This window comes from Oncorhynchus clarkii, chromosome 13, assembly GCF_045791955.1.
Source record: "Oncorhynchus clarkii lewisi isolate Uvic-CL-2024 chromosome 13, UVic_Ocla_1.0, whole genome shotgun sequence".
Classification (NCBI taxonomy): domain Eukaryota; kingdom Metazoa; phylum Chordata; class Actinopteri; order Salmoniformes; family Salmonidae; genus Oncorhynchus; species Oncorhynchus clarkii.
Window position 1 is genome coordinate 41,732,106 of NC_092159.1, and position 24,330 is coordinate 41,756,435.

The window sequence follows — 24,330 nt, forward strand, 5'->3', positions numbered from 1 at the left end:
AAACATGTTTTTTGCGAGACCTAGGAGTTATTTCAAACATGCTTCTGATTCTTGTCTCTCTTTCGCACCACACAATTGTTGTCAATCAATCACATGTATTGAAGCTATAGCAGATGGGGCTAGCCTAGTGGTTCGATCGTTGGGCTGGTAACTGGAAGGTTGCAAGTTCAAATCCCTGAGCTGACAAGGTACAAGTCTGTCATTCTGCCCCTGAACAGGCAGTTAGTTAACCCACTGTTCCTAGGCCGTCAATGAAAATAAGAATTTGTTCTGAACTGACTTGCCTAGTTAAATAAAAAAGCCCTTTACATTAGCAGATGTCACAAAGTGCTTATACAGAAACCCAGCCTAAAACAGCAAGCAATGCAGATATAGAAGCACGGTGGCTAGGAAAATTTCCCTAGAAAGGCAGGAATCTAGGAAGAAACCTAGAGAGGAACCAGGCTCTGAGGGGTGGCCGGTTGGAGATTATAACAGTACATTGCCATTAAGGTCAGATTGTCTGGTGTACCTGAAAGATAGATTTTTATTCCATAGATAGTGTGGACATCGCTGAGCCTACCTTGTGTCATGCTATTTCCGTGATACATTTCAAAACCCTTTTTTTTCTGCCTGACTCATTGTTCGGTTATGAGGGAACAAACTCACCGTCAATTATATTTCTCCCAATGCTTTTAATGAATGTCTTCGGTATAACTCTGTAGGATCTCACCTCTTCTCAGTAGTCTCAGTACAAGGAGCAAGCTTGAGAAATGTCAAGCCTGTAAGTTAATCACTGTGTTAGACCTTAATACAAATACCATAAATGTCTATTTGGCATCTTCACTCAGTCGAGGTACACATTTATTTCAATATCATGAGTCTTGTAAGCCTTTACTACAATTTGTATATTTTGGATCTGGTTGGGAGGCAGACAGCTCCACCTAAATACCTGTTGTCATGTTATAGCCTATTATTTATAATTTCCATCATTCACAGAAAGGATCATCCACTATATTAAGTCGGGGGTCAGTTATTTTTCATGAGCTGATGGTCGGGGGGCAGGAAGATAATTATAAATCATTTTTAGACCGCAAATTGACACCAAGAAGCCCAACAGATACAATATTTGACTTAAACAATCATTTCAAACCTTGCTTACATCTGTGTATAGTTACATGTTTCTCTGTATTACGCGTGGGAATACTTGGGAACAGATTTCCAACATTTAAATCACTTGCCGTTGGTTTCATGGTGTTTTACAGTCTTTTATGTCTAATAATAAAACTTGCAGGCCAAATCTGGCCCGTTTACAGGTTGACTTGATAATGTTTGACTTCAGGTACATATTCCATCAACTGTTCCCTGTACCAAATCAACAATAACCCTTTGTGTTAATGCTGGTGTAGTTGGCTGAACACAAGTATCCTTTATTACTGTATAATTTTGAAGCTATAGCAGATGATTATGACAGAAGACACAGGTATAGCTAGCTAAATGTGACAGGTAGATCTACCCTCTTCTTCACAGTGTATTTCTTACATCCCTCCGCAACAGCCCGAGGCGGGGAAAGTGTGCCTTCACTTCCTGTGACTATATATGGAGACCACCGGTATAGCATGAGTGAAGAAGAAAACATCTCCGGGAAAAATGAGAGCGTTTGTCTGTGATCAAATAAAATAAATTAACGTTTATTGCGGCCGATGATTATCTACTATCTTAAAGAGACAAACACCTATTTTCCGTCGATTTTGTTGTGCCAAAACAGAAACTCAAGAGACGCAAGCAAAAACATACGCACATCGCAACTGTGAATGAGAAAGCTACAGGTGAGCATTCTTTTTCTTTATCTACAGCATTTCAACTTTATTTAGATGCGCCTATACCATCTCTATTCCATGTCTGTTTTAAAGATGAAAAGAGCACTTTGCATTATTGATTGTATTCTGTTTCAATATGTGAACATTTTGGAGGGGACATTTCATTGCTTCCATACCTGTTGAATTTAATTGTAACCAATTTGCGTGCATAATCAACGAATATTTTAAAAGGTTGACAGATACATATTTTATGCCATGGTAAATCTTATGTGTATGAATGTCGTTTTGTTGTCACTTAGCTGCTAGTCCCCCTTTTAAGTTTATTATTCTAAGAAAAAGTTGTTTATCCATCCCCTCAGAATCCAGTAATATTAATTTCGGTTTTAAAATTAAATCCTAGTTATTCATGATGCTTTTGGTTGATCTGTTGGTTGATTATTGACCAGAGAAAAAGTACGAACAGGTGATTTCATTTCCTCAACAAGATGTTGGGTAATGGTACGCACTATCTTTCAGAGGATCTTGTGTTCTCTAACATGCACTCTGCATGTGATCTTTCAAAGGATTTCATCCTATTGTTCCATCTTAGTTGTTCATGTCAAAGATACGTTTAGAAAAGCTGCAACCTGTTCCCTACATTGGTCAAGGCAACCCAACCTTGCTGAACTGAAACTCTTATTTGGTATGTAGAAATAATTTAAGAAACAGACAGGCAGAGAAGCACACACAATTTTTTTTAAATACAGAAGTATGTATGTCAATTATTATTTTCACTTAAAGGCTAGATGTGTGAATTGATAATAACTGCATAGTTACACTTATAGTGCTTTCAACAAATCTCCATTACTGTACAATCAGAATCCTTTGTAGAGCATACTTTCCCCCAATCATCTAGTCCTGCAAAATTGTCATGAAGCATAGTTTTCTGCATTAGGGATGTATTCGCCAAGAGAACCTGTCTTATGTATATATCATGCAGTTGTCTTGGAAACTGACTAACCTGACGTAGGGATGGTTGGTGTGTTCGTTATAGCAATCACTCCTGGTAACCTCCCTTTTAACTTTTAACAATACTTCTGAAAGTACCGATGGTCTCTCTCCAATAATTGTGCGATATTGGCCCTCATTTGTGCATTTCAATGATGAGGTTTGATGCATAATCAGTCTGGTCTTTGTGGCAATACACTCTGCACTCAGACGATTTGCATGTACCAGAGAGGTGAATGACTGTTATGCAGATTGCAGGAATATGATTTCCTTTTTTAATGAAGCTCTTTAGAGGTAAACAAAAACAAGCGGGGTCCTAAGTGTTCACTTAGAAGGAGCTCGTTAAGTATCTTAAGAAGACAAATAACTCAGACAGGTGTTCCACTGCACCTAGAAAGTAATCACTTAGAGTTTTAATAAGGAATTACATTTCATCATCATGTACCAAGTGGATGCATTCAGTGAAGAAAATATTATTTCCTCCACTGAATTTTGCCTCTCCTACATGAGTAGCCTCATAGCCTGTAATTAATCCTGCATCATATTACGCTAATCAAAATAATTTAACAAAATGTGCCTCTGGACACACATCGTAATGTCCCAGAAGACAGAAAACTCTGAATCCGATTTTCTTTTACCATTTTGTTTCACATAATTCTTAGAAGTCCCCCTTGAGTTCTCTTGAGAAAATAGGTCTCTCAATCTTATACAAAGAGAACAATTACAGAATAGTCATGTTATGTCTGCACAGTGCATTTACAGTGCTGTATTGAGAGTAACATTAGCACACAGTTTGATAGTGCTGTTATTTTTGGGATATGCCTAATGTATTGTGACATGTGATTGTCTGATTGCTTGGTTCTGTAACGGTCACTTCAGTTTGAGATATGAAAAAACACGGTTGATTAGAAATCGCTGTCGCAGAGATATCATTCTAAACACAATCAGTCACTTGAATGGTTGTTCCCACATCTATGGTTACATCTATGGCTATAAAAAAAATCCATTCTCTTATTGATTGACGGTTTAAATCTGTCTGTGTGGTACAGTTTCTTCCCTCAGAGCTTTAGAGACTACTTTAGAGCCTCTAAAGGCTCTACTTTAGAGGCTGCAGATTAGAGGCTATTTTAGATCCTCTAAAACCTCTACTTTAGATCCTCTAAAACCTCTACTTTAGAGGCTGCAGGTTAGTGGCTACTTTAGAGCCTCTAAAACATCTACTTTAGATGCTGCAGGTTAGAGGCTACTTGATTCTAGAGCTTAGCCCTATGAGTCACACTCTCAGCACTACTGGTGCTATAAAACACACTGGCTAACACTGTCTATTCCCCGCACCCCTCTCTCTCTCTCCTTAAATACCCAAAAGAGCAACTTATGAAAAGGTGGAGTGAGAGGGTAACTTCATTTCGATGTGTCCGTATGTCAATTTGGCCCTTATAGTAGGACTACGTATGACTATGAGTCTACGGATCCAGGTCGTATTATGTTGGTTGAAGGGTTCCCCGGTCCTTTTTTCTAAAGAGAGACGAACACGCTGTGAATCATTCATTTGTCCCTTCACACAGGATCATGGTTTTGTAAAGGATCGAGCTCATAAGCATTTACCCTAACCATCATGCAACCTTTCATATAATATAATATATCCTGTCATAGTCACCATGGTTGATATTGTGTTGTGTTTGAGGTTGTGTTTGTATTGAGAGTTGAGTAGAATAGAGAGGAGACCTTGCTTATCTACATAATATAACCAGTCTGTATTGTTTTACATATCATGTAATGCATTGCATGTACCCAGTGTATTCAGAGAATAGTCATAAAAGTGAATTCTCATTGAATAGAGAATTGTTGCTCCCTGCAGTATGCCCTTGTTCATGTGGATCTCTAAGTAGTTTCTGCTGTGTTGCCAGATTGTGGCTTTGTTTAGCCTACCTAGCACAGAAAGACTTTACCCATGCTGTTAAACAGCTCCCAGACTCAATCCCACCAACACTGACAAATATTCACTGCCTATCGATCTCAGATGCAAAGTGTCAGTCTTATGTCAATCCTGAATTGAGTGCCCGCTGATCAACCTATCAGATTGGCTCATTGGCTGTGCAGGGGCTGCTGAGAATAAGCTGCTACCGTGGAACCTCTGATTGTCATCGGGTGGTTCTGCCAAAGCCTAGAGGGGATCAGAGCCCTTATCTATCTAGACATGCACACAGATCCCAATGATACTGTAGCTATGTCTCCCCATTCCATGTGAGGAATTTTCTCTCCATGTTCAACAAGAGCCTTAAAGGTTTGATGTGGAGCTCCCAGCCCAACATGTTCTGTCTGCCATGTCACAATGCCCAGGACTCTAGTATGGCTGTTATGTTTGTGTTGGACATACAGTGGGGCAAAAAAGTTTTTAGTCAGCCACCAATTGTGCAAGTCCTCCCTCTTAAAAAGATGAGAGAGGCCTGTAATTTTCAACATAGGTAGAATTCAACTATGACAGACAAAATTAGGGAAAAAAATCCAGAAAATCACATTGTAGGATTTTTAATGAATTTATTTGCAAATTATGGTGGAAAATAAGTATTTGGTCACCTACAAACAAGCAAGATTTCTGGCTCTCACAGACCTGTAACTTCTTCTTTAAGAGGCTCCTCTGTCCTCCACTCGTTACCTGTATTAATGGCCAAGACCAAAGAGCTGTCAAAGGACACCAGAAACAAAATTGTAGACCTGCACCAGGCTGGGATGACTGAATCTGCAATAGGTAAGCAGCTTGGTTTGAAGAAATCAACTGTGGGAGCAATTAACTCCCACAATGGAAGATATACAAGACCACTGATAATCTTGCTCGATCTGGGGCCCCACGCAAGATCTCACCCCGTGGGGTCAAAATGATCACAAGAACGGTGAGCAAAAATCCCAGAACCACACGGGGGGACCTAGTGAATGACCTGCAGAGAGCTGGGACCAAAGTAACAAAGCCTACCATCAGTAACACACTATGCCGCCAGGGACTCAAATCCTGCAGTGCCAGACGTGTCCCCCTGCTTAAGCCAGTACATGTCCAGGCCCGTCTGAAGTTTGCTAGAGAGCATTTGGATGATCCAGAAGAAGATTGGGAGAATGTCATATGGTCAGATGAAACCAAAATATAACTTTTTGGTAAAAACTCAACTCGTCATGTTTGAGGACAAAGAATGCTGAGTTGCATCCAAAGAACACCATACCTACTGTGAAGCATGGGGGTGGAAACATCATGCTTTGGGGCTGTTTTTCTGCAAAGGGACCAGGACGACTGATCCGTGTAAAGGAAAGAATGAATGGGGCCATGTATCGTGAGATTTTGAGTGAATACCTCCTTCCATCAGCAAGGGCATTGAAGATGAAACGCGGCTGGGTCTTTCAGCATGACAATGATCCCAAAAACACCGCCCGGGCAATGAAGGAGGGGCTTCGTAAGAAGCATTTCAAGGTCCTGGAGTGGCCTAGCCAGTCTCCAGATCTCAACCCCATAGAAAATCTTTGGTGGGAGTTGAAAGTCCGTGTTGCTCAGCAACAGCCCCAAAACATCACTGCTCTAGAGGGAATCTGCATGGAGGAATGGGCCAAAATACCAGCAACGGTGTGTAAAAACCTTGTGAAGACTTACAGAAAACGTTTGACCTCTGTCATTGCCAACAAAGGATATATAACAAAGTATTGAGATAAACTTTTGTTATTGACCAAATACTTATTTTCCACCATAATTTGCAAATAAATTCATTAAAAATCCTACAATGTGATTTTCTGGATTTTTTTTTCTCATTTTGTCTGTCATAGTTGAAGTGTACCTATGATGAAAATTACAGACCTCTCTCATCTTTTTAAGTGGGAGAACTTGCACAATTGGTGGCTGACTAAATACTTTTTTGCCCCACTGTAAGTGAGCCCTTGTCAAATCAATAAGGTCCTTTCCCACTGATTATCTGTAGATGAGCCATTCACACAGGTTTCAGTCTGTGGGCCTGAGTGACCACTTGTTTGGCCCACACACAAAGGATTCATCAATCAAAAAGATAGCGGTTAATTGGGTTGGTTCCATAATGATGTTGTTTTTGTGTGCCTTTGAATGTAATTACATTTTGACAAAGCGGAAGGTCAACATGTGGATATCTTTATTATGTGGATATCTTATTATTTAATTATAATTTTGCAGAATGTCCATTTGATTGCCAGTCGTTAATGAAAAGCATTCTTGGCATTTCAGTGGTTTGTAGAGCATCCTGAACATACATAACGTAATAAATAATAGAATGAATTACTTCCAGTGTATGTCCCAAAACCACAATAATATTGAGAAATGACAACTGTGGAAAATACAATTGGATTTGAGAAAAACACACACACACACACACACACACACACACACACACACACACACACACACACACACACACACACACACACACACACACACACACACACACACACACACACACACACACACACACACACACAGTAGGCCATATACACTACAGTCCATGCATATAATCAAGTCGATCTCCCATAGGACCAACGAGATCATTTAAACAATCTGTATTCTGATGGACTGGCAGGATCGTCACCAAACATGGCTAAATAGATAACACTTGTGGACTAATTGATAACAACGGCATTCAAATTACATTTAATAAAAATGCCTGCCCTCTATTTTGAAAAAGATATCATGGCAGAATCTGTTCACTCAATCCTGAAGAAATGAGATCAAGAAAGCTTGCTGTGAGACTCCAGGGTCCCACGGATGGATACACTTTACAGCAGCAGTCTAGGCTGGCTGATGTCATTTGATAGATACCAGTAGGTTAACCAATCTATAAGGATGATAATGACATCAGCGGCAGGATGAGTCCCCAGCGACGGAATGGGATATATTTTTTTTATAGATATGAGTCATAAATCCATTTTTTATCTCCATCACAATTGGCTTTGGAAAGAACTGTGTCATTCTGGCTCCCTGGGAGTCTGATGATGGGGTATTTGCAGTCCTTTAGCCTCCCTGAATATGGAGATGAGGAGATGAGAATCTAGGTGGGATCGGGATCATTGGTGCTGTGGTGTGTTAAGCTAGCCTGGCCAGGGGAAGACTGATATAATAACATTAAGTGATTATTTATGCAGCCTGCCTCGGTAGAATTCTGTCTACCTGGATTTACCAACCCCTTTCTCTCCCTCCACCGTTACCATAGAGACCCCTCCATCCCCTAACAGCAAGGAGCCTTTCGCTGCTGGGGCTCGCTGGCTTCTCAAAGGAGAAACACAGTGTTGAGCAACGCCGTCAGTCCCTGTTAAGGTTCGGGCACCTGTGATGTGTGTGTGTGTGTGTGTTTGTGTGAGAGTGAAAGTGAGAGTGAGAGTAAGAGAGACAGATATTCACTTGGCTGTGAGTGTTTCCTTGGCACGTTGACTCGTTTTTTTGTCATTGGGACTTGATGACTGAGACAGAGGGACATCCAGTTGGGAGGCCAGCCACGTCTAATTGAAACGAGCTGCTCACCTGGGAGAAGGCTTCTCCCTGACTGTGATGCTTTGCTAACTATCACCAGTCAGAGCTGCAAGTGTATACCTAACAGACAAGTATTGCATCTGAGACACAAGCAGGTATCTGGTGTTAGTAGTTTGCTCTGTTAAAACAGCATCAGGTGTCTATGACCTTGGGGAAACATGAAACGGTGCACACAGTTGACCAATATATAACAAATCTCTCTCACAAAAGCCTCCCCTGAGAAATGAAAATGTGAAATGAAAACAGTACTTCTTATCATGTGGGTTTAACTATGGTGTCACTGTATAGGAAATAGTGGCATGAGATTCAAACCCACTTCATTCATAGGCAGTAACTCTTTTGACCCATTTCCAAGGGGCACTGCAATCCAGAACCTTCCTCAATGGAGGCGTTATAGACATATGAATACCTACAACGATGATACTATTGACATTCTAACTAAAAGTGCGAGGCAAGCGCACTATCTGTCTCGACCAGTTACATTGAGTTAATTCCTATTACAAATATATTGTCTAGCTAGCTGTTATTTAATGTGTCACTTTCACTGTTTTAAGAGAAGGCAGAACACAGAGCTGCCAGTCTGTCTCTCTTCCTCTTCCCTCAGAGATGTGACAAAAAAAAAGACATTTGCTGTCAGCTGATGAAAATAATGTATATCTGTCCCCTGAAAAAACGTTGCCATCAATCAAACCCTCTCTCTTGTATCCATGTCATTTCTTGTCTTTTAGTGCCTTTTAGTTTTTTCTCTACCTCTACATTGTACTGTTGCTGCGTCTACTGGTGTCAGCCACCATACAAGCTGGTCAGAGGCTGGAGAGTGACTCATACTCACTGAGGTGGAACCTAACGATGGCCTTGTTCTTTAGAAATCTCACATCGTGTCACAGTTTAACTAGGACCCTTAAGAACAAAGTCAGGGATGAATTAGATGTCTGTGGTGATGATACTTCTATCTTAGCAGCACTTCTCTCTGCCACAGTAGATGGGGGTCGGCGGAGGAGGATTTGAGAGAGCATTGCTTTAATGAGAGTTATTGCAGGTAGGCTTGTCACAACAGTGGCCAACCAGCAAGTCTATGATGAAATCAAACAGCATACGATATCAGTCAGCCTTGGACAGAAATAGCACGTACCTTCTGCCATGGGTTGAGCATAATTGAGTTAAGAGGGTGTGATTACTGTGATTAGCCCTGTGTTTATGTAGCCAAAGGGAAGCTCCTCAAGTGGATATATCACATCTGTGGTAGATACTGTATATCCAACTATAGTTCAAATAAACACTGGGATAAACAATTACAAGGATTTTCAGACATTTACTGAACATTGTTGTACAACCTGACACATGTTTTAGGCTCATGTTCATGTGAATTATTCTCCTTGTGACCCCAGGTAGTGAATGAGCATGACGACGTTGCTGGACCTGAAGAGCAGTGTTCTGAGGCAGGTGCAGAGGAGCCAGTCTCTGAGGGGGAGGAGGGAGCCATCAGCCTCAGCAGCCAGCAGCATCCCCGTCACACACTGCCCTGACCAGTTACCTCACGGGTGAGTCTCACACACTGCCCTGACTAACTATCTCACGGGTGAGTCTCACACACTGCCCTGACTAACTACCTCACAGGTGAGTCTCACACACTGCCCTGACTAACTACCTCACAGGTGAGTCTCACACACTGCCCTGACCAGCTACCTCACAGGTGAGTCTCACACACTGCCCTGACCAGCTACCTCACGGGTGAGTCTCACACACTGCCCTGACCAGCTACCTCACGGGTGAGTCTCACACACTGCCCTGACTAACTATCTCACGGGTGAGTCTCACACACTGCCCTGACTAACTACCTCACAGCTGAGTCTCACACACTGCCCAGACCAGCTACCTCACGGGTGAGGCTCAATGGCACACAGAATCAACAGCAGTTATAATCGCTCACATGCATGTAAACACGGATATTCACTCACACACTCATTCACTCAGGTAGTAATAATAATAATATAGCACTTTTCATTACAACATAGAATCTCAAAGCGCTTGCAAAGAAACTATTTATTAAAAATGGAAAGCGAAAGCTGTCTCTAGTCAGGCAGTTTGAAAAGGCAGTCAATCTCTGGTGTGGCTTGAGTTGAGAGAGGGATATTGATGGTTAGCCAGGGAGAAATTCAGTCTGATAGATACAGCTGCACACACACAAGCATTCAGACTGGATGAAGAAAAGGTTATTCTGTCTCTGAGAAGAAGGCCTAGTCTGGTGCTGGGGACTATAAATATTCTGGACAAACCCAATATGTTTAATGTGTCCCTCTCCTCTACTCCGGAGATGGGACCTGTTTCTAAAATGCCTCGATCAGTCTGGTCTTCCCCAAGGAGACATCAAACATCCCAAAATACCAACAGCTACATGCACAGTCAGACGCTCAGTGAACGGGGAAAAATGTTTGGGGGGGGGGGGGAACAACACTTAGAAACACTTAAATGGTCTATCATGTATCTTTATTATATAACTCTAGAACTTTTCAGAACTTTTATTGAAAATTAACGAACCAAAATAATCCAATACGTGTCAACAGAATTTTCTTATGTTATTGATTAACACATTTATTTGATTGATTAACCCCAAACTGAGATGGTTGTGATGAGCTGTCATCCTAAGAATATTGGCAGATGAATTGTCCACAGCAGAATTGACAGGCGCAGGTGAATAAATCAATTGTTTTTCCATTCGTCCTTTGGAGCGAGTCTTCTGTTTTGATTCCTCTTCAGCTGAATGTCAAAGCCATAAGTAATGGGCATGTGAACCTTGAGGTTTCTATAGCAACCCAACAACGTCTGTTTGTTACAGCCTGCTCCTAAAATATGAACAGCTAGATTGTTAATGACGGCGCCTATTTTATTTGTGAGGGAGAAAAACACCTGTGATGCTCTGAGCAGAACCTTTTGTAATTATTACTTTGATCTGTTGAATTATTAAACACTGGCTCTTTAAAAGACTTGAGGAGCTACAGCGACCCAACACTATTGATACACAGGGGAGATTGGGGTGGGTTCTCTCAGGGGTGGTTTGTCTCAGGGGTGGTTTGTCTCAGGGGTGGTTTGTCTCAGGGGTGGGTTGTCTCAGGGGTGGGTTGTCTCAGGGGTGGGTTGTCTCAGGGGTGGTTTGTCTCAGGGGTGGTTTGTCTCAGGGGTGGTTTGTCTCAGGGGTGGTTTGTCTCAGGGGTGGGTTGTCTCAGGGGTGGGTTGTCTCAGGGGTGGGTTGTCTCAGGGGTGGGTTGTCTCAGGGGTGGGTTGTCTCAGGGGTGGGTTGTCTCATAGGTTGGTTGTCTCATTAGTTGATTGTATCATGAGTTGGTTGTCACAGTGCTAATTACTCCCAATTTAAATGGCTAATTACTCCCAATCTAATATTTTTAAGGGTAACGTGGGAATTTGATAAAATAACTCATCCACCCAGCTGGTCAATTTATGTCAGCATAACGAAACATTGAGGTGAGGAGAATTTGTGTATTTTTGCTAGGTAAATCTATCGACCTACAGTGCATTCGTAAAGTATTCAGACCCCTTGATTTTTTTCACATTTTGTTACGTTACAGCCTAATTCTAAAACTGATTAAACTGAGCAATCGGGGGAGAAAGGCCTTGGTCAGGGAGGTGACCAAGAACCCGATGGTCATTCTGACAGAGCTTTAGAGTTACTCTGTGGAGATGTCAGAAGGATAACCATCTCTGCAGAACTCCACCAATCAGGCCTTTATGGAAGAGTGGTCAGACTGAAGCCACTCCTCAGTAAAAGGCACATGACAGCCCGATTGGAGTTTGCCAAAAGGCACCTAAAGACTCTCAGACCATGAGAAACAATATTCTCGGATCTGATGAAACAAAGATTGAACTCTTTGACCTGAATGCCAAGCATCATGTCTGGAAGAAACCTAGCACCATCCCTACGGTGAAGCATGGTGGTGGCAGCATCATGCTGTGGGGATGTTTTTCAGCGGAAGGGTCTGGGAGGCTAGTCAGGATCGAGGGGAAAGATAAACAGAGCAAAGTACAGAGATCCTTGATGAGAACCTGCTCCAGAGCGCTCAGGACCTCAGACTGGGGCGAGGGTTCACCTTCCAACAGGACAACAACCCTGAGCACACAGCCAAGACAACGCAGGAGTGGCCCAGCCAGAGTCCATGTAAATATGATATTTCCGACGACTCGTTTTCATGCAAATTGTTTCACTTGAGAAATATTGCACCAAACATCTTAGATCTAAAATCTCAACAAAAATAAAATATGTACGACACATTTCATGAGTGAGTTTGAGGAAGAGTATACTGGCTATGGCATCTCAAGATGAACAAACAGTACTATTGCTACTTTTTTCAAGCAAATGTCTTTTAAGGGAGTATGCAAGCACACTCGTTTGGTTCGACCGAGGCATGCTGACACCTTAACAGTACCGGTGCTGTGAAACACAAGACTAAAAAAATAAGTGTGACAATCAACCCCGGTCTCCCCTTTATCAACCCAGCTATGGGAGATGAATTGGATCAGTATCACGTCAATCTGACCCATTGATTTGCACTGAAAATGGGACATTCTCCCTCCATCCATTTTGTACCTTCCTGGACTGCAACGAGAGAGATTATAATTAGACCTGGCCCCTGTGTCACCATGATGGCTCTAAACGATCACTCACTCTATCACCACTTGGAGAGAAGAAGGAGGGAGATGGAGGAAGGAGATAGAGAGAGACTTGTCTTCCTCTGCCAGGCAGGCAGCAACCATGGTCGTTGTCTCCCACTGAAGACTGCTAGAGTGAACCCTGAGTGAAGTCTGACTGAGCCGCTGGACGCTCATCATTAGGTTGCATGAAAGCCTGTTTGTGTCCATCATTAGCCATAGAGAGGGATCGAGAGAGAGCCGACACCTATGATCCACACTGGCGCTCATTCCTAAGGATGCAAATGAGGCATGGCTAAAGCACCGGTGTCCGGCCCAGTGTAGACGACCCAGGGTGTAAATTACCCAGATGGGCGTCTGACGTAACGTCAGTTCCAGGTCAGAGACAAACACACATGGGGGAAAAGATTGTTGTTGCAGATTGCAGTTGTTTCTTCAGTCAGAACTAAATAATCACAATGTAGGTTCTCATCCATGGTTGGAAGGAAGCCATTATATGTTAGTCGTGCTTAAAGAGACATCACATGTAGGAAGTACTGTAGATCCCCAGTGAGGAAATGTACCCTGAAGAGGAGATTATTAACCAATAGACAGACATTTCCTGAGGGTGATTGTATTTTCTAATGACTATGACTTGCTCTTTTCAAAGTCCTGTCCTCACCTTAAACACGCGCCATCATTATTCAGGCATTACCGGATTATTCCCAGCTCATTGATTTGTAACACCATTAGAGGGATTTGAATGTCTTAATTCATTATCATTAATATTAAAGAATGCAGGAAAGACCGGAACACTCACACCTAGCAAACATTCTCGATGTGGTGTTTTGGGAAATACTTTCTGAGGCTTTGAAGCTGCATCCTCATAACCCTCAGGATGACTATTCATATGGGGACACAGGCTATGTAAGATACATGTAAGAGAAAACATTTATTTTGTAAAATAGTTTTAATTTTTTTCTGTCATGTTTCTGCATATACCCAAACACATGAAGTATTCCTCTGTATTCATCTGTATATGTTCGTTTGAGTCTGCATGTCTAGTTGCCTGTTTCAGCTCATAATTCACCTTTTAGACAGCAAAACATGAGCAAAGATTTTAAATAAATATTCTAAATAAAATGGAATATTAATAATAAACTGTATTGGAAGAAGCTGTTTCCTAGCAACATAAAATTGCGTGTGTGTGCGTGCGTGCTTGTGTGTGTGTTTGTGTGTGTGTGTGAGAGAGATAAATACAGAGAGAGAGCTAGAGAGAGCGAGTGAGACAGAGGGAGAGGGAGAGAGAGAGGAGGGAGACAGAGAGGGAGAGAGAAAGAGATTGACTGACTCACACAGACCCCTATAATTTGTGATTGTGGGTTTTTCTTAATCACAAATCTGCAAAGAGAACCCAGATGTCAGAAAACACAATTACAAAGGTTAAAAGCGAAAGGTGCCAGTGGTACACTGAACATTGAGCCAAAGTCTTGTTTTGGATACATGGTGTTAAATGTTGATAGACTCAAATAACCTATTTAATCACCACATGACTCATGATGCAACCAACCTGGTAACAAAGCAGACAAGCTTGGCATGCCTTCACAAAAATGTCAGGTTAGCTGTCAGATATGAAAGTACCTATTTAATGGGGCTGACACGTTACAGGACTACCATTTTCCAAAATAAATAAAATATCTGTACCTTGAATTCTGTCACTGTATTGAAGGAATGTTTTTCATGCTCATTAATTAGATGTCTACAGAAATTAGGTATTTTAGCTCTTTGGGGATTCTGTCAAGCTTCCATTGTAAAGACAGACGGGCATTCTCATTCCTCTGTCATCCTCGTCCTGTACTAAACGTACCCTGGCCACAAATAATCAGGGGTGTTACCAACCACCACCTCCTGCTCCCTGGAGACAGTGTCTCAGACAGGGGCGTGGAATGCAATGCATGGGGAGATCAGTGGGCGCTGTGTCGGCTGCCAGCAGACTGCCACGCACCCGCTGTGATGTGACAGGCAGCGCTAATAAAGGTGCGTGACTGAGAGGGGGCCATGTGGACAGCTCCTCTGTCCTCTCTCTGCATAATGAGACAGGGGGTCTGGGCTAGGAGGGGGGGGGGGGGGGGTGGAGTGGAGGTGTCAGGACTGTATTGTTGCTCCTGGTGCTCTGCCATACAACTCATTCTAGAACACTCCTCTAGTCTGGGGAGGGAGGAAAAGAGGGGAGGGGGAGGGGGTATTCCCAAGGTGTTCAGTTGTGCCAGTGAATCCCTCCAACCACGAATGTGCCTCATCACCATGGCGACTGGGGATATGAAATTAGCAAGTGGCAGGAGTCCAGGAATTCACCAGCTCAGAGAGAGAAAAAAATCTAATGTATTTTGTATCTTCCCTGGATTAGAATAAGGTAACATTAGATGGCAGACATGGTAGGATGGCTTTGAATCTTTGTTGAACTTCATATTAAGTGTAGTGCAGTGAGATGATTCTTATTGAATCACCACAGATGGGCTGCTGTCTCACCTTCTATCCACTGTCCGTTTATACTGGTCTTAGGCTACCATCAATTCCCAGACACACACGTTATTTAAGTGATAATGCCAGAGAAGCCGTTATTTGGAGGATGTATTGGCACGGGTGTTGTTAGGCCCGAGACGAAGTTGGGGGCTGGCAAACTGTAGCAATATATCCTCCAACCACCGGCTTCGAGAGCAATATCACGTTTATACAACGGGTTCTCAACATATTCAAATAATGCTTAACATATTTTAATTAAAATGAATTTATTCATACTATTTCATCCTTCCACAAGATATAGTCCCGAAACAAATCTAGGGTTGCTGCCCAAGCCGGCTGGTCGTTCGTTCTATCGGTTCGGTTGCCAGAGACGCGACCCAGTCATTCAGTCTTTTTGTTCTGTATCTATGGACGTGACCCAGTCGTTCGTTCTAAATGTTCCATTGGCATACTGGCTGGCAACGTTCTTATCCCTTGCTTGCTAACTAGCCAACTATGACTAATTTACAGTCACGTCAAACAGTGCAGACAGAATAACAATAGCAATTTGTTTATACTGTTTTCTAGTGACATTTAACAATAAGCTAATGAGGCATGATTTCGCTGGCATAGAAAATGTGCTCTCTCGTTAGGACACTGTTGTTTAGAGGAGCTAGCCAACAACACAGCTAACACAATAACTTGAAACTGAAGCTGGAAAGACTGCAAACTAGCTGCACTTAATTTAGTTGGACCTTTTTTCAATTGACATTTCTTTGTAAATATCTATAAAAAACGCTGCATGCCTCTCTCTTGTCCCGACCCCTACACGTTCATTACTACGGGACAGTTGGATGAACATTGAAACAATGTTGCAAATGTTGGTTTATACATATCTCCCCGTTGAAAACTAAATGTTAGTCTAAAAGAAATGTGAGATAATGTCTAGATGCTTTTTATAGTGGATATCAAGTGTATAACTTTCCTGCTTGGGTTTATGAGACAGTGGATTGCACAGTCAGATGGAACAGAATAAATAGGAATTTTAATGTCATAGATTTAGCCGGTGGTAATTTGTGGAATAGACACGTCTGGAATGCGCTTTTTAACCAATCGGCATTCAGGATTAGACCCACCTGTTGTATAATGACAGACAATTCCCCTCAGACTTGTTGCTGCAGGAAGGAATGTCTGTTTAGTCTAGTGAAAGGACAGGGCTACTGAATCATGTATAATGTAACAGTTTGTTCATGATACTCTACTGTATGTGCTGCTGGTTGTGATTGACAGCTCAGCATTAGGTCTCTTTTAGTCTTTTGCTAAATGGAAACCAGGCATTAAGAAAGCATTTCTCCTTATAGACCCTTTAGGACAGTTTTGTTTCTATAATCTTAACAGAAAAGTCATAAATCATATTTAACAGAACGTGTCAAATGAGAATTTAATTGACAGTGTTATCTCTCTGTATGTTTTACAGGCTGTCTGAGGGGAATGGAGAGTTCTTTGTGCGTATGAATGGCATCCTCCAGAAACAAGAGAATCTGCTGCGTGCTGCCCAGGCTGAGGTAAACCCTAAACCTCCTTATGTTTATTTAAAGGGGCAGTGCAGTCAAAAATGCGATTTTCTTGTAATTTTATTATTATTTTTGAGTAGGATTATGCCCTTTTAGTTTTGGAGCTTTAAAAAACGAACAACAAAAAATGACTGGAATTTCAGCCTGTTCAGGTGGGATGGAGTTTTTGGCCCACTGCATGACATCACAATCTGATCTGATTATTCTGACCAATGACCAGTCATCTTTTATTTGCATATGTATCCTCTTACTTTGAAGGGGTAGGCTCTAGAGTCTAGACGATCCTATCTGCCAGTCAGGGCTGTGCATATAAATATATTTACATTTGTGTCAACACGCCCACAAAATCAGATTGAGCAATGATAAAAAGTATATTTTGAGTTATTTTCATGTATTAACCACACACAGGGATTTTTTTAGACAGTGATGAAAAAAAAAAGACTGCATGGGGGATTTAAGCAGGAAGTTCCTTGAAATGAAAATCCTTTTTTTTTAAGGAGACTATAGAGGAAAGGTCTTGGGTAGTATACACATACTTTGCTCTCGCCGGTCCCCTCTGCTATGCCTATGTAACGGGGGTCAATGTGCTGCCAACAGCTTAACTTCCTCCACTGTCCCACGCTGGGCTCGAACCAGCGATCCTCTGCTTCGCAACACACGTGACCGCCCTCCTTAACAACGTTCCACCCGAAACGTACTGTCTGGATCCCTCGGTCTGGTACATTTCAAGCTATTTGTGGAGCTAGCTTACGGTACGTTCGTAACTCTGTGTTACACAGTGGGCTGTGGGGACAGACGGACAAGGTTGAGAAGGACGCTCAAAAGGATGGAGGCTCAGCTGTCACAAGAAGCTGCTCTCCATGGCTCTCTACCCCCTCACTTCCCACACAAGAGGAAATAGACTGGGACAGAATGGGGCGCTATTAAGATGTTTATCCGAGACCACTTGTTTTCCACCCTCTTCAGCTATTAAAGTGGTGAAAGGGGAACAAAAAGAAAATCAATGATGCATTCATTGCCTCTGTCTGATTGTGTGCCGCGTTTGAAGGCGAAAGTGTTTGGTTGGCGATAACAGCTCATTGTGACTTAACCTCACAACCCTTTCCAAGCCTTATTGAAGCAGTCATGGTGATGGAGCCTGCTTAAGGGAGATTGTGTGGCTCTGAGGTTTAAAGTTATCTCTCTGTGTGTCTCCGCAGTGCGAAGGGGAAGGTAACACAGCCGCACCACCAGCAGAGCACGTAGACCAGGCCTTCGTTCCAGAGAGGTCCAGCAGGAGAGAGGTGAGTAGCCTGGGCTCCCTAGGGTAGAACATTAAGCTCTAGCGATGGAGGGGTATTTTACTTATTGGCCTTTTCTCATATTGTAACGCGATTCGTCTTCCTCTGACGAGGAGTATGACGGATCGGACCAATATGCAGCGTGGTACGTGTCCATGTTGATGTTTATTAACACTGAACACAAAAAAATAAAAAATAACAAGGAGAACGAACGAAAACAAAACAGTTCTGTCTGGTGATGACACAGAGACAGAAAACAATCACCCACAACTAAAATGGGGAAAACAGGCTACCTAAGTATGATTCTCAATCAGAGACAATGAACGACACCTGCTTAGAACCATACCAGGCCAAACACATAAATACTACATAGAAAAAAGAACATAGACTACCCACCCCAACTCACACCCTGACCAAACTAACACAAAGACATAATAAAGGAACTAAGGTCAGAACGTGACACATATCTAGCTCCCCAACTAGAATCTAGTGTTCTGACCCAGTTTGCCTCTATCCTCACACGGCTGTAGCTAGCTACACTGTTGCGTAAACCTCACACATGGTTAGCTACAGTAAGGTCACATCATTCTATTGACAGAGACATGTTTCCCAGCTCTTATTTAGCAGTGACCCTGCTTTAAGAAAGAAAAATGGTGGTTTAAGGCATTCACTGAGGTTGTTTTCTTCCAGCTGGACCTCCTGTATGAAGAGGCTGTTTACACGGTAGTCAACAGGGTGGGCGTGCCCTCCCCAGAGTACGTCACCAATGAAGGCGACATCTTCAGTTATCTACTGAAGGTACACACACTCCTTTGATCGGCTAAACAACCCACCTGGCCAAACTCTCTCACACACACACACACACACACACACACACACACACACACACACACACACACACACACACACACACACACACACACACACACACACACACACACACACACACACACACACACACACGGCAGAGACCAACAAACACTTACTCTCATACAGATAAACACACACACACACTTATGAATGCACCCTAGTGTGCTGTAATTTACACTTCAAATACTGACCAATAAAATAGACAAGACCAGAAAGAGCCAAGTAAGCTGAAATAATTACTGCTGGAAAACCAACAGCAGAAATCAGATTGTCTCGTCATGTGACTCCTGTTGTAAACCCCTCCTCTAATCTCTGTCCTCACCAACTGATCCTAGAGGTTCAGTCCGGCGGTAGAGAGACATGTTTGCTTTGAGACATCTGTAGGAGACTGAGCAGATGTGCTTTGGCTTAGAGCTGATTAAACATCAAAGCCCAGGCCCACTGAGTATTGATGTTCAGCTGTAATATTACATCCATTCAGACTCTGTCACTCCAAAGCTGCATCCTTGCTTCCTCTGTCGCTCTCTGCTTGAGGTGGTGGACCAGGGCACATGTCCCCATGCTTGAAGTGACCCATGGTTCTCTTTGGCCTTTTGAAGATAGTGAGATTGAACCTGTACAGCCATCTTGGGTCGTGCTTATGAGAACGCAAATCATTGGCAAGGGATGTAATGCTTATCACCATTGTATTATTGTTTCAAATATGCTCACAGACCTATGAGGCTCTCTTGCAAAGAGCACCCTTTTCCACTGTCGTCCCTCTCCTAGGTATTTGATATGGGTCAGGAGGAACATGACATCATTCTGCAGAGAGTCCAACAATCCAAGGTGAGATGCTTTGTTCCACTTCCCATCTCGTCAATTTCCATCTCCTGTCTCCTCTCCTGCCACTTCCTGTATCTCCCATCTGCAGACACACGCCATGTAAGCTGTATGAACAAGATAGCACCGCTGAGCTGTCACTGTGAGGATCTTCCTGTCTGCACCATATAATGTGCCTTTCTTTTGTGTTGAGCTATACACTGAGTTTACAAAACTGCTCTTTTCATGACATCTTTTCCACTGACCAGGTGAATCCAGGTGAAAGCTATGATCCATATTGATGTTACTTGTTCAATTCAATTCAATCAGTGTAGGTGAAGGAGAGGAGACAGGTTAAAGAAGGATTTTGAAGCCTTGAGACAATTGAGAACTGAATTGTGTGTGTGCCATTCAGAGGGTGAGTGGGCAAGACAACATATTTAAGTGCCTTTGAACGTGGCATGGTAGTCGGTGCCAGGTGCACCGGTTTGTGTCAAGAACTGAAGCGCTGCTGGGTTTTTCACACTCAACAGTTTGTCATGTGTATCAAGACATCCAGCCAACTTGACACAGTTGTGTCAAATCATTGGAGTCAACATGGGCCAGCATCCCTGTGAAACGCTTTCGACACCTTGTAGAGTCCATGCCCCGATAAATTGAGGCTGGGGGGGTGGAACTCAATATTAGGAAGTTGTTCCTAATGTTTGCTATACTCAGTGTATAGCATGTTGCATTCACAAGGTTAAAGTAAAATGCATGGAAAACACTAACTAGCACTATGTACCCGGAGAGACTGAGCTGATGGAGTGTATTGATAGCCATAGTGAGGCTCACTGTGCACCAGGAGACATAATGATCTCTGAACGCCCACTTTGTATGATGCCCTTGACTACCAGCAACCTTTCAAATGTCAGTTTGAAAGAGATGCTGGGCTCTTCTGCAAGACTCCTTGAAAGGTTGTGTGCAGAGAAGAACATATTGTGCCTTTTAACTGTTCCATCCTACAATGATCTCTGTTTCTCGCCGGCACAGCAGTGTCTTTCCACTATAGCGACACACAAAGCCCTGGCATTATACACCAGACAAAGAAAACACACATGGATTATTCTCTCTTGACAGACTCACGTCTCACACTGCAGTGATTGCTGGTATCTTGTTTACCACTGATGAAAGTGTATTTGTCGAGTTAAAGAATCAGAATCAAAATAAAGTTCACCGACTAGCTGTTGTTTTCAACGTGCACTCTATGCCATGTTCAAGGACCCGGTTTTGGAATGCAGCGTGCTTATGGATCGCTTCAGCGAGATGTCTCACTAATGCATGACTCTTAGCTTGATTACTACTGTTACTTTGTGTACTTTGTTTTGCAGAGAGCCAGTTTCACCATGAGAGTGTCTGTCATGAAAGGGAAAAATCTAATGGCGAAGGATGCAAATGGTGAGGGGTGTTTGTGTTCGTTTACTGCTGTTGATGGGAAGCAGCATTTGTTTTCTGTGCGTGGATATGAAATGTCATCGTGTCCATTTGCCAACTCCAACTCCCCATTGACAATGAATGCAATTGTTTATTATTGAAATAAGATTAGAACATTTTCAGATCAACTATATTGCGTGAGACACATTGTTCTTTCTGCCTGGAAGAAAAATAAAAACCTCTCATGATACAGTGGTTCAACCAAGACACTAGAACCATCATCACGTCACTGTCCTCTTTAGACAACACTGGACCACTTTGTCTAAAAGTACACAGGCTGCTATTACAAGCAGACCAATTGCTTTTGATTCCTGAACCTCAATAAGGTACATCGCTGTCATTCTAACGGTATAATCTCAGTGTGTCTCTGTATTAGTTTAACCCTTACTGTGCCTGGGTAGGGTACAGCGACCCCTATTGCATGCTGGGAATCCTCCTGGGCCAGAGCCCCCGGGAGACAGAGGAGAAGAAGGAGAGGAAGTTCAGCTTCAGGAAGAGGAAGGAGAAGCTGGAGAAGAGGTCCAGTACCAAGGAGGTTCTAGCAGCCACGTGCATCCAGGTGACTGAGGTCAAGCCAGAGACTCTCAACCCAGTCTGGAATGAGCACTTTGTTTTGTAAGTACAGTGCTGACGGTACGCCGATTCTGGAAGTTGTTTGCAGAATGCTTGACATTTCTATGCGTCTCAGAGCCTAACGGTAACAATGTTTGTTTACACCATGTTCAATGATTATATTTCCTTCTTCCAATAGTGACATTGATGATGTCCACAGTGATCTACTGCATATGGACATATGGTAAGATTAAACACAGTGTGGGGCCTTTCCACTTTCAGTCCAAATTCCAGGTTCCTGAAAACGTCCTACTAACCAACGGTCCTAATAACCTTTGCTCTTCTTCTCAGGGACCACGACGATGACGTCTCTGTCGCAGAGGCCTGCAAAAAACTGAATGAAGTCAGCGGACTTAGAGGAATGGGCAGGTAGAACAGGCTTCTATTTGCTAATGATAAAGTCGGTGAAATAGGCCCTTTAATATAGTGAATGGAGGTCTTGACTTGATTGCTCTGTGTTATATTTCATGTGTTCATCAGTGCCTTATCCCACCAGGTATTTTAAGCAGATTGCCAAATCGGTGCGGTCCAATGGAACGTCGTCATCAGGATCATCTGAGGACAATGCTGATGACTTCCTGGGCTGCATCAACATTCCACTGAATGTAATTCTTTAAAGTTACAGTGCTTTCACTTCCCAACTGCTGTCTACTGGTAATGTTTCTTCTCTTATACAGTAGTAATACGTCTTACTTGATGCAGTTTATTCTAATATTTGTATCTATTAGCTATTATAAGTGTTAACTAACGTTTTATTGATTATACTCCTCCAAATTTGGTTCCTGGCTCACTGTCTATCAGAGAGGCGCAAACACCCGTTATTCATTTATTGTAAATCCATCATAAAGAGTGTGAAGTTTCGGCCTTCACCTTCATCAGACCGGAACGACACTCGGTTTTAATGGATTTTGAGTAAATTATAGTTTTATAATGTATGAGAGTGTCGCGCCTCCACCTCTAAAGACATCCACTATTATTTAAGGCAGCACCTCTGTTCCAGTTGTTTGAGCACAACACCTTTTTTTCTGGCTTAGTGTCTAGCCCACGGGCAGGCCCTCGGATCAATATAAAAAATATATATATATATATATATATATATATATATATATATATATATATATATATATATATATATATATATATATATATATATATACTGTTGAGAGTTAGAATAGTAGAATAGAAAAAGTGGAATTTCAAACTTTGGCAGTTTTTCCTCTTGTTATGTCAGTCACTGATAGTCAGTCAATTATCCCATTTCAGCTAAAAAATGTAGATTGCTAAGTTAGCTTAGCGGCCAGCTATCTAAACTTTGTATCAGTCTCACTCAGATATCATATTAAAAACTGCTAACGTATCTCTCCACCCCATGGAAGAATGTGTAGAACTGCAGGAAATTAGCTGTGAAACAGGATGTGGGTTCTCAGACCAGCGAGCAACTGCGGCCCCTCATGATGAGTTCAGACTTTTTGTTGTCCCCACCCTCATCAAAGTTGCCCATCCCTGGTCTAGCCTGTTCGTTGTTCGCCTGTAGGAGGTTCCTGTGATGGGATATGACAAGTGGTTTAAGCTGGAGCCCCGATCCAGTGCCTCCAAGGTCCAGGGAGAATGTCACCTGATTCTGAGGCTCTTCACTACCCAGGTAGCTACTACACTCTCTCTGCTCCACAGTACCTGTGTAGTCTACCCAAGTCACTTGATCATTCCACTTTGTTCCCCAGAGAGACACTACACTGAGTAAGAGGGAATCGAAAGAAGCCATTCATAAGAAGATGCTGAGTCAGATTCTGGAGTATGAGCATGCTCATATTCAGGTGGAACTACTATACAGTGCATTCTATTATCAAGTGAAATGACAGCAATGGCTATGGGTGGTTTCCTTATGCTATCCATGTAAATCATCTGTTTTTTCTCTCCAGAAAGAGCCTTATAACTGGAATGGGCAGGTGAGTCCTCCAGCATGGACTGTGCTGTCCCATCATGCTGTGCAAACTGACCTCTCGCCCCTGCAACAGGCCATCATGTAAGTAGCTACAATAGTAACACTACAATGTAGATCATATGCCAAAGGTATTGCGGTGGTCCAAATGAGAAAATCTAAGTTATACCAAGCTGGTGGAGCCTGTGCCAATAAAGTACCACATTTCTAATTATGAGTTGTACCTTTTCCTTCCTAGTCATTTTAGGTCTGAAACCATTCACCTCAGGTGAGAGGTGAAAGTCATGTTATGTACAGTAGATGTATGTAGTGTATGTATTGCTCT

General features: G+C 42.5%; 1 protein-coding gene across 1 annotated transcript in view; it reads left to right on the forward strand.

Moving 5' to 3' along the window:
* Positions 1-1,765: 1,765 nt before the first annotated feature.
* Positions 1,766-24,330, forward strand: part of LOC139423951 (BAI1-associated protein 3-like) — a 36,018-nt gene continuing 13,453 nt past the window's right edge. Inside the window, exons 1-14 of the mRNA XM_071175610.1 lie at positions 1,766-1,808; positions 9,702-9,854; positions 16,934-17,021; positions 18,230-18,313; positions 19,001-19,108; positions 19,949-20,008; positions 21,352-21,418; positions 21,856-22,069; positions 22,206-22,250; positions 22,358-22,435; positions 22,563-22,671; positions 23,601-23,708; positions 23,788-23,880; positions 23,986-24,089. Of these exons, the coding sequence (XP_071031711.1) occupies positions 9,709-9,854; positions 16,934-17,021; positions 18,230-18,313; positions 19,001-19,108; positions 19,949-20,008; positions 21,352-21,418; positions 21,856-22,069; positions 22,206-22,250; positions 22,358-22,435; positions 22,563-22,671; positions 23,601-23,708; positions 23,788-23,880; positions 23,986-24,089 (1,304 nt within the window). The 5' untranslated portion in view covers positions 1,766-1,808; positions 9,702-9,708. The remainder of the gene's footprint in view (positions 1,809-9,701; positions 9,855-16,933; positions 17,022-18,229; positions 18,314-19,000; positions 19,109-19,948; positions 20,009-21,351; positions 21,419-21,855; positions 22,070-22,205; positions 22,251-22,357; positions 22,436-22,562; positions 22,672-23,600; positions 23,709-23,787; positions 23,881-23,985; positions 24,090-24,330) is intronic.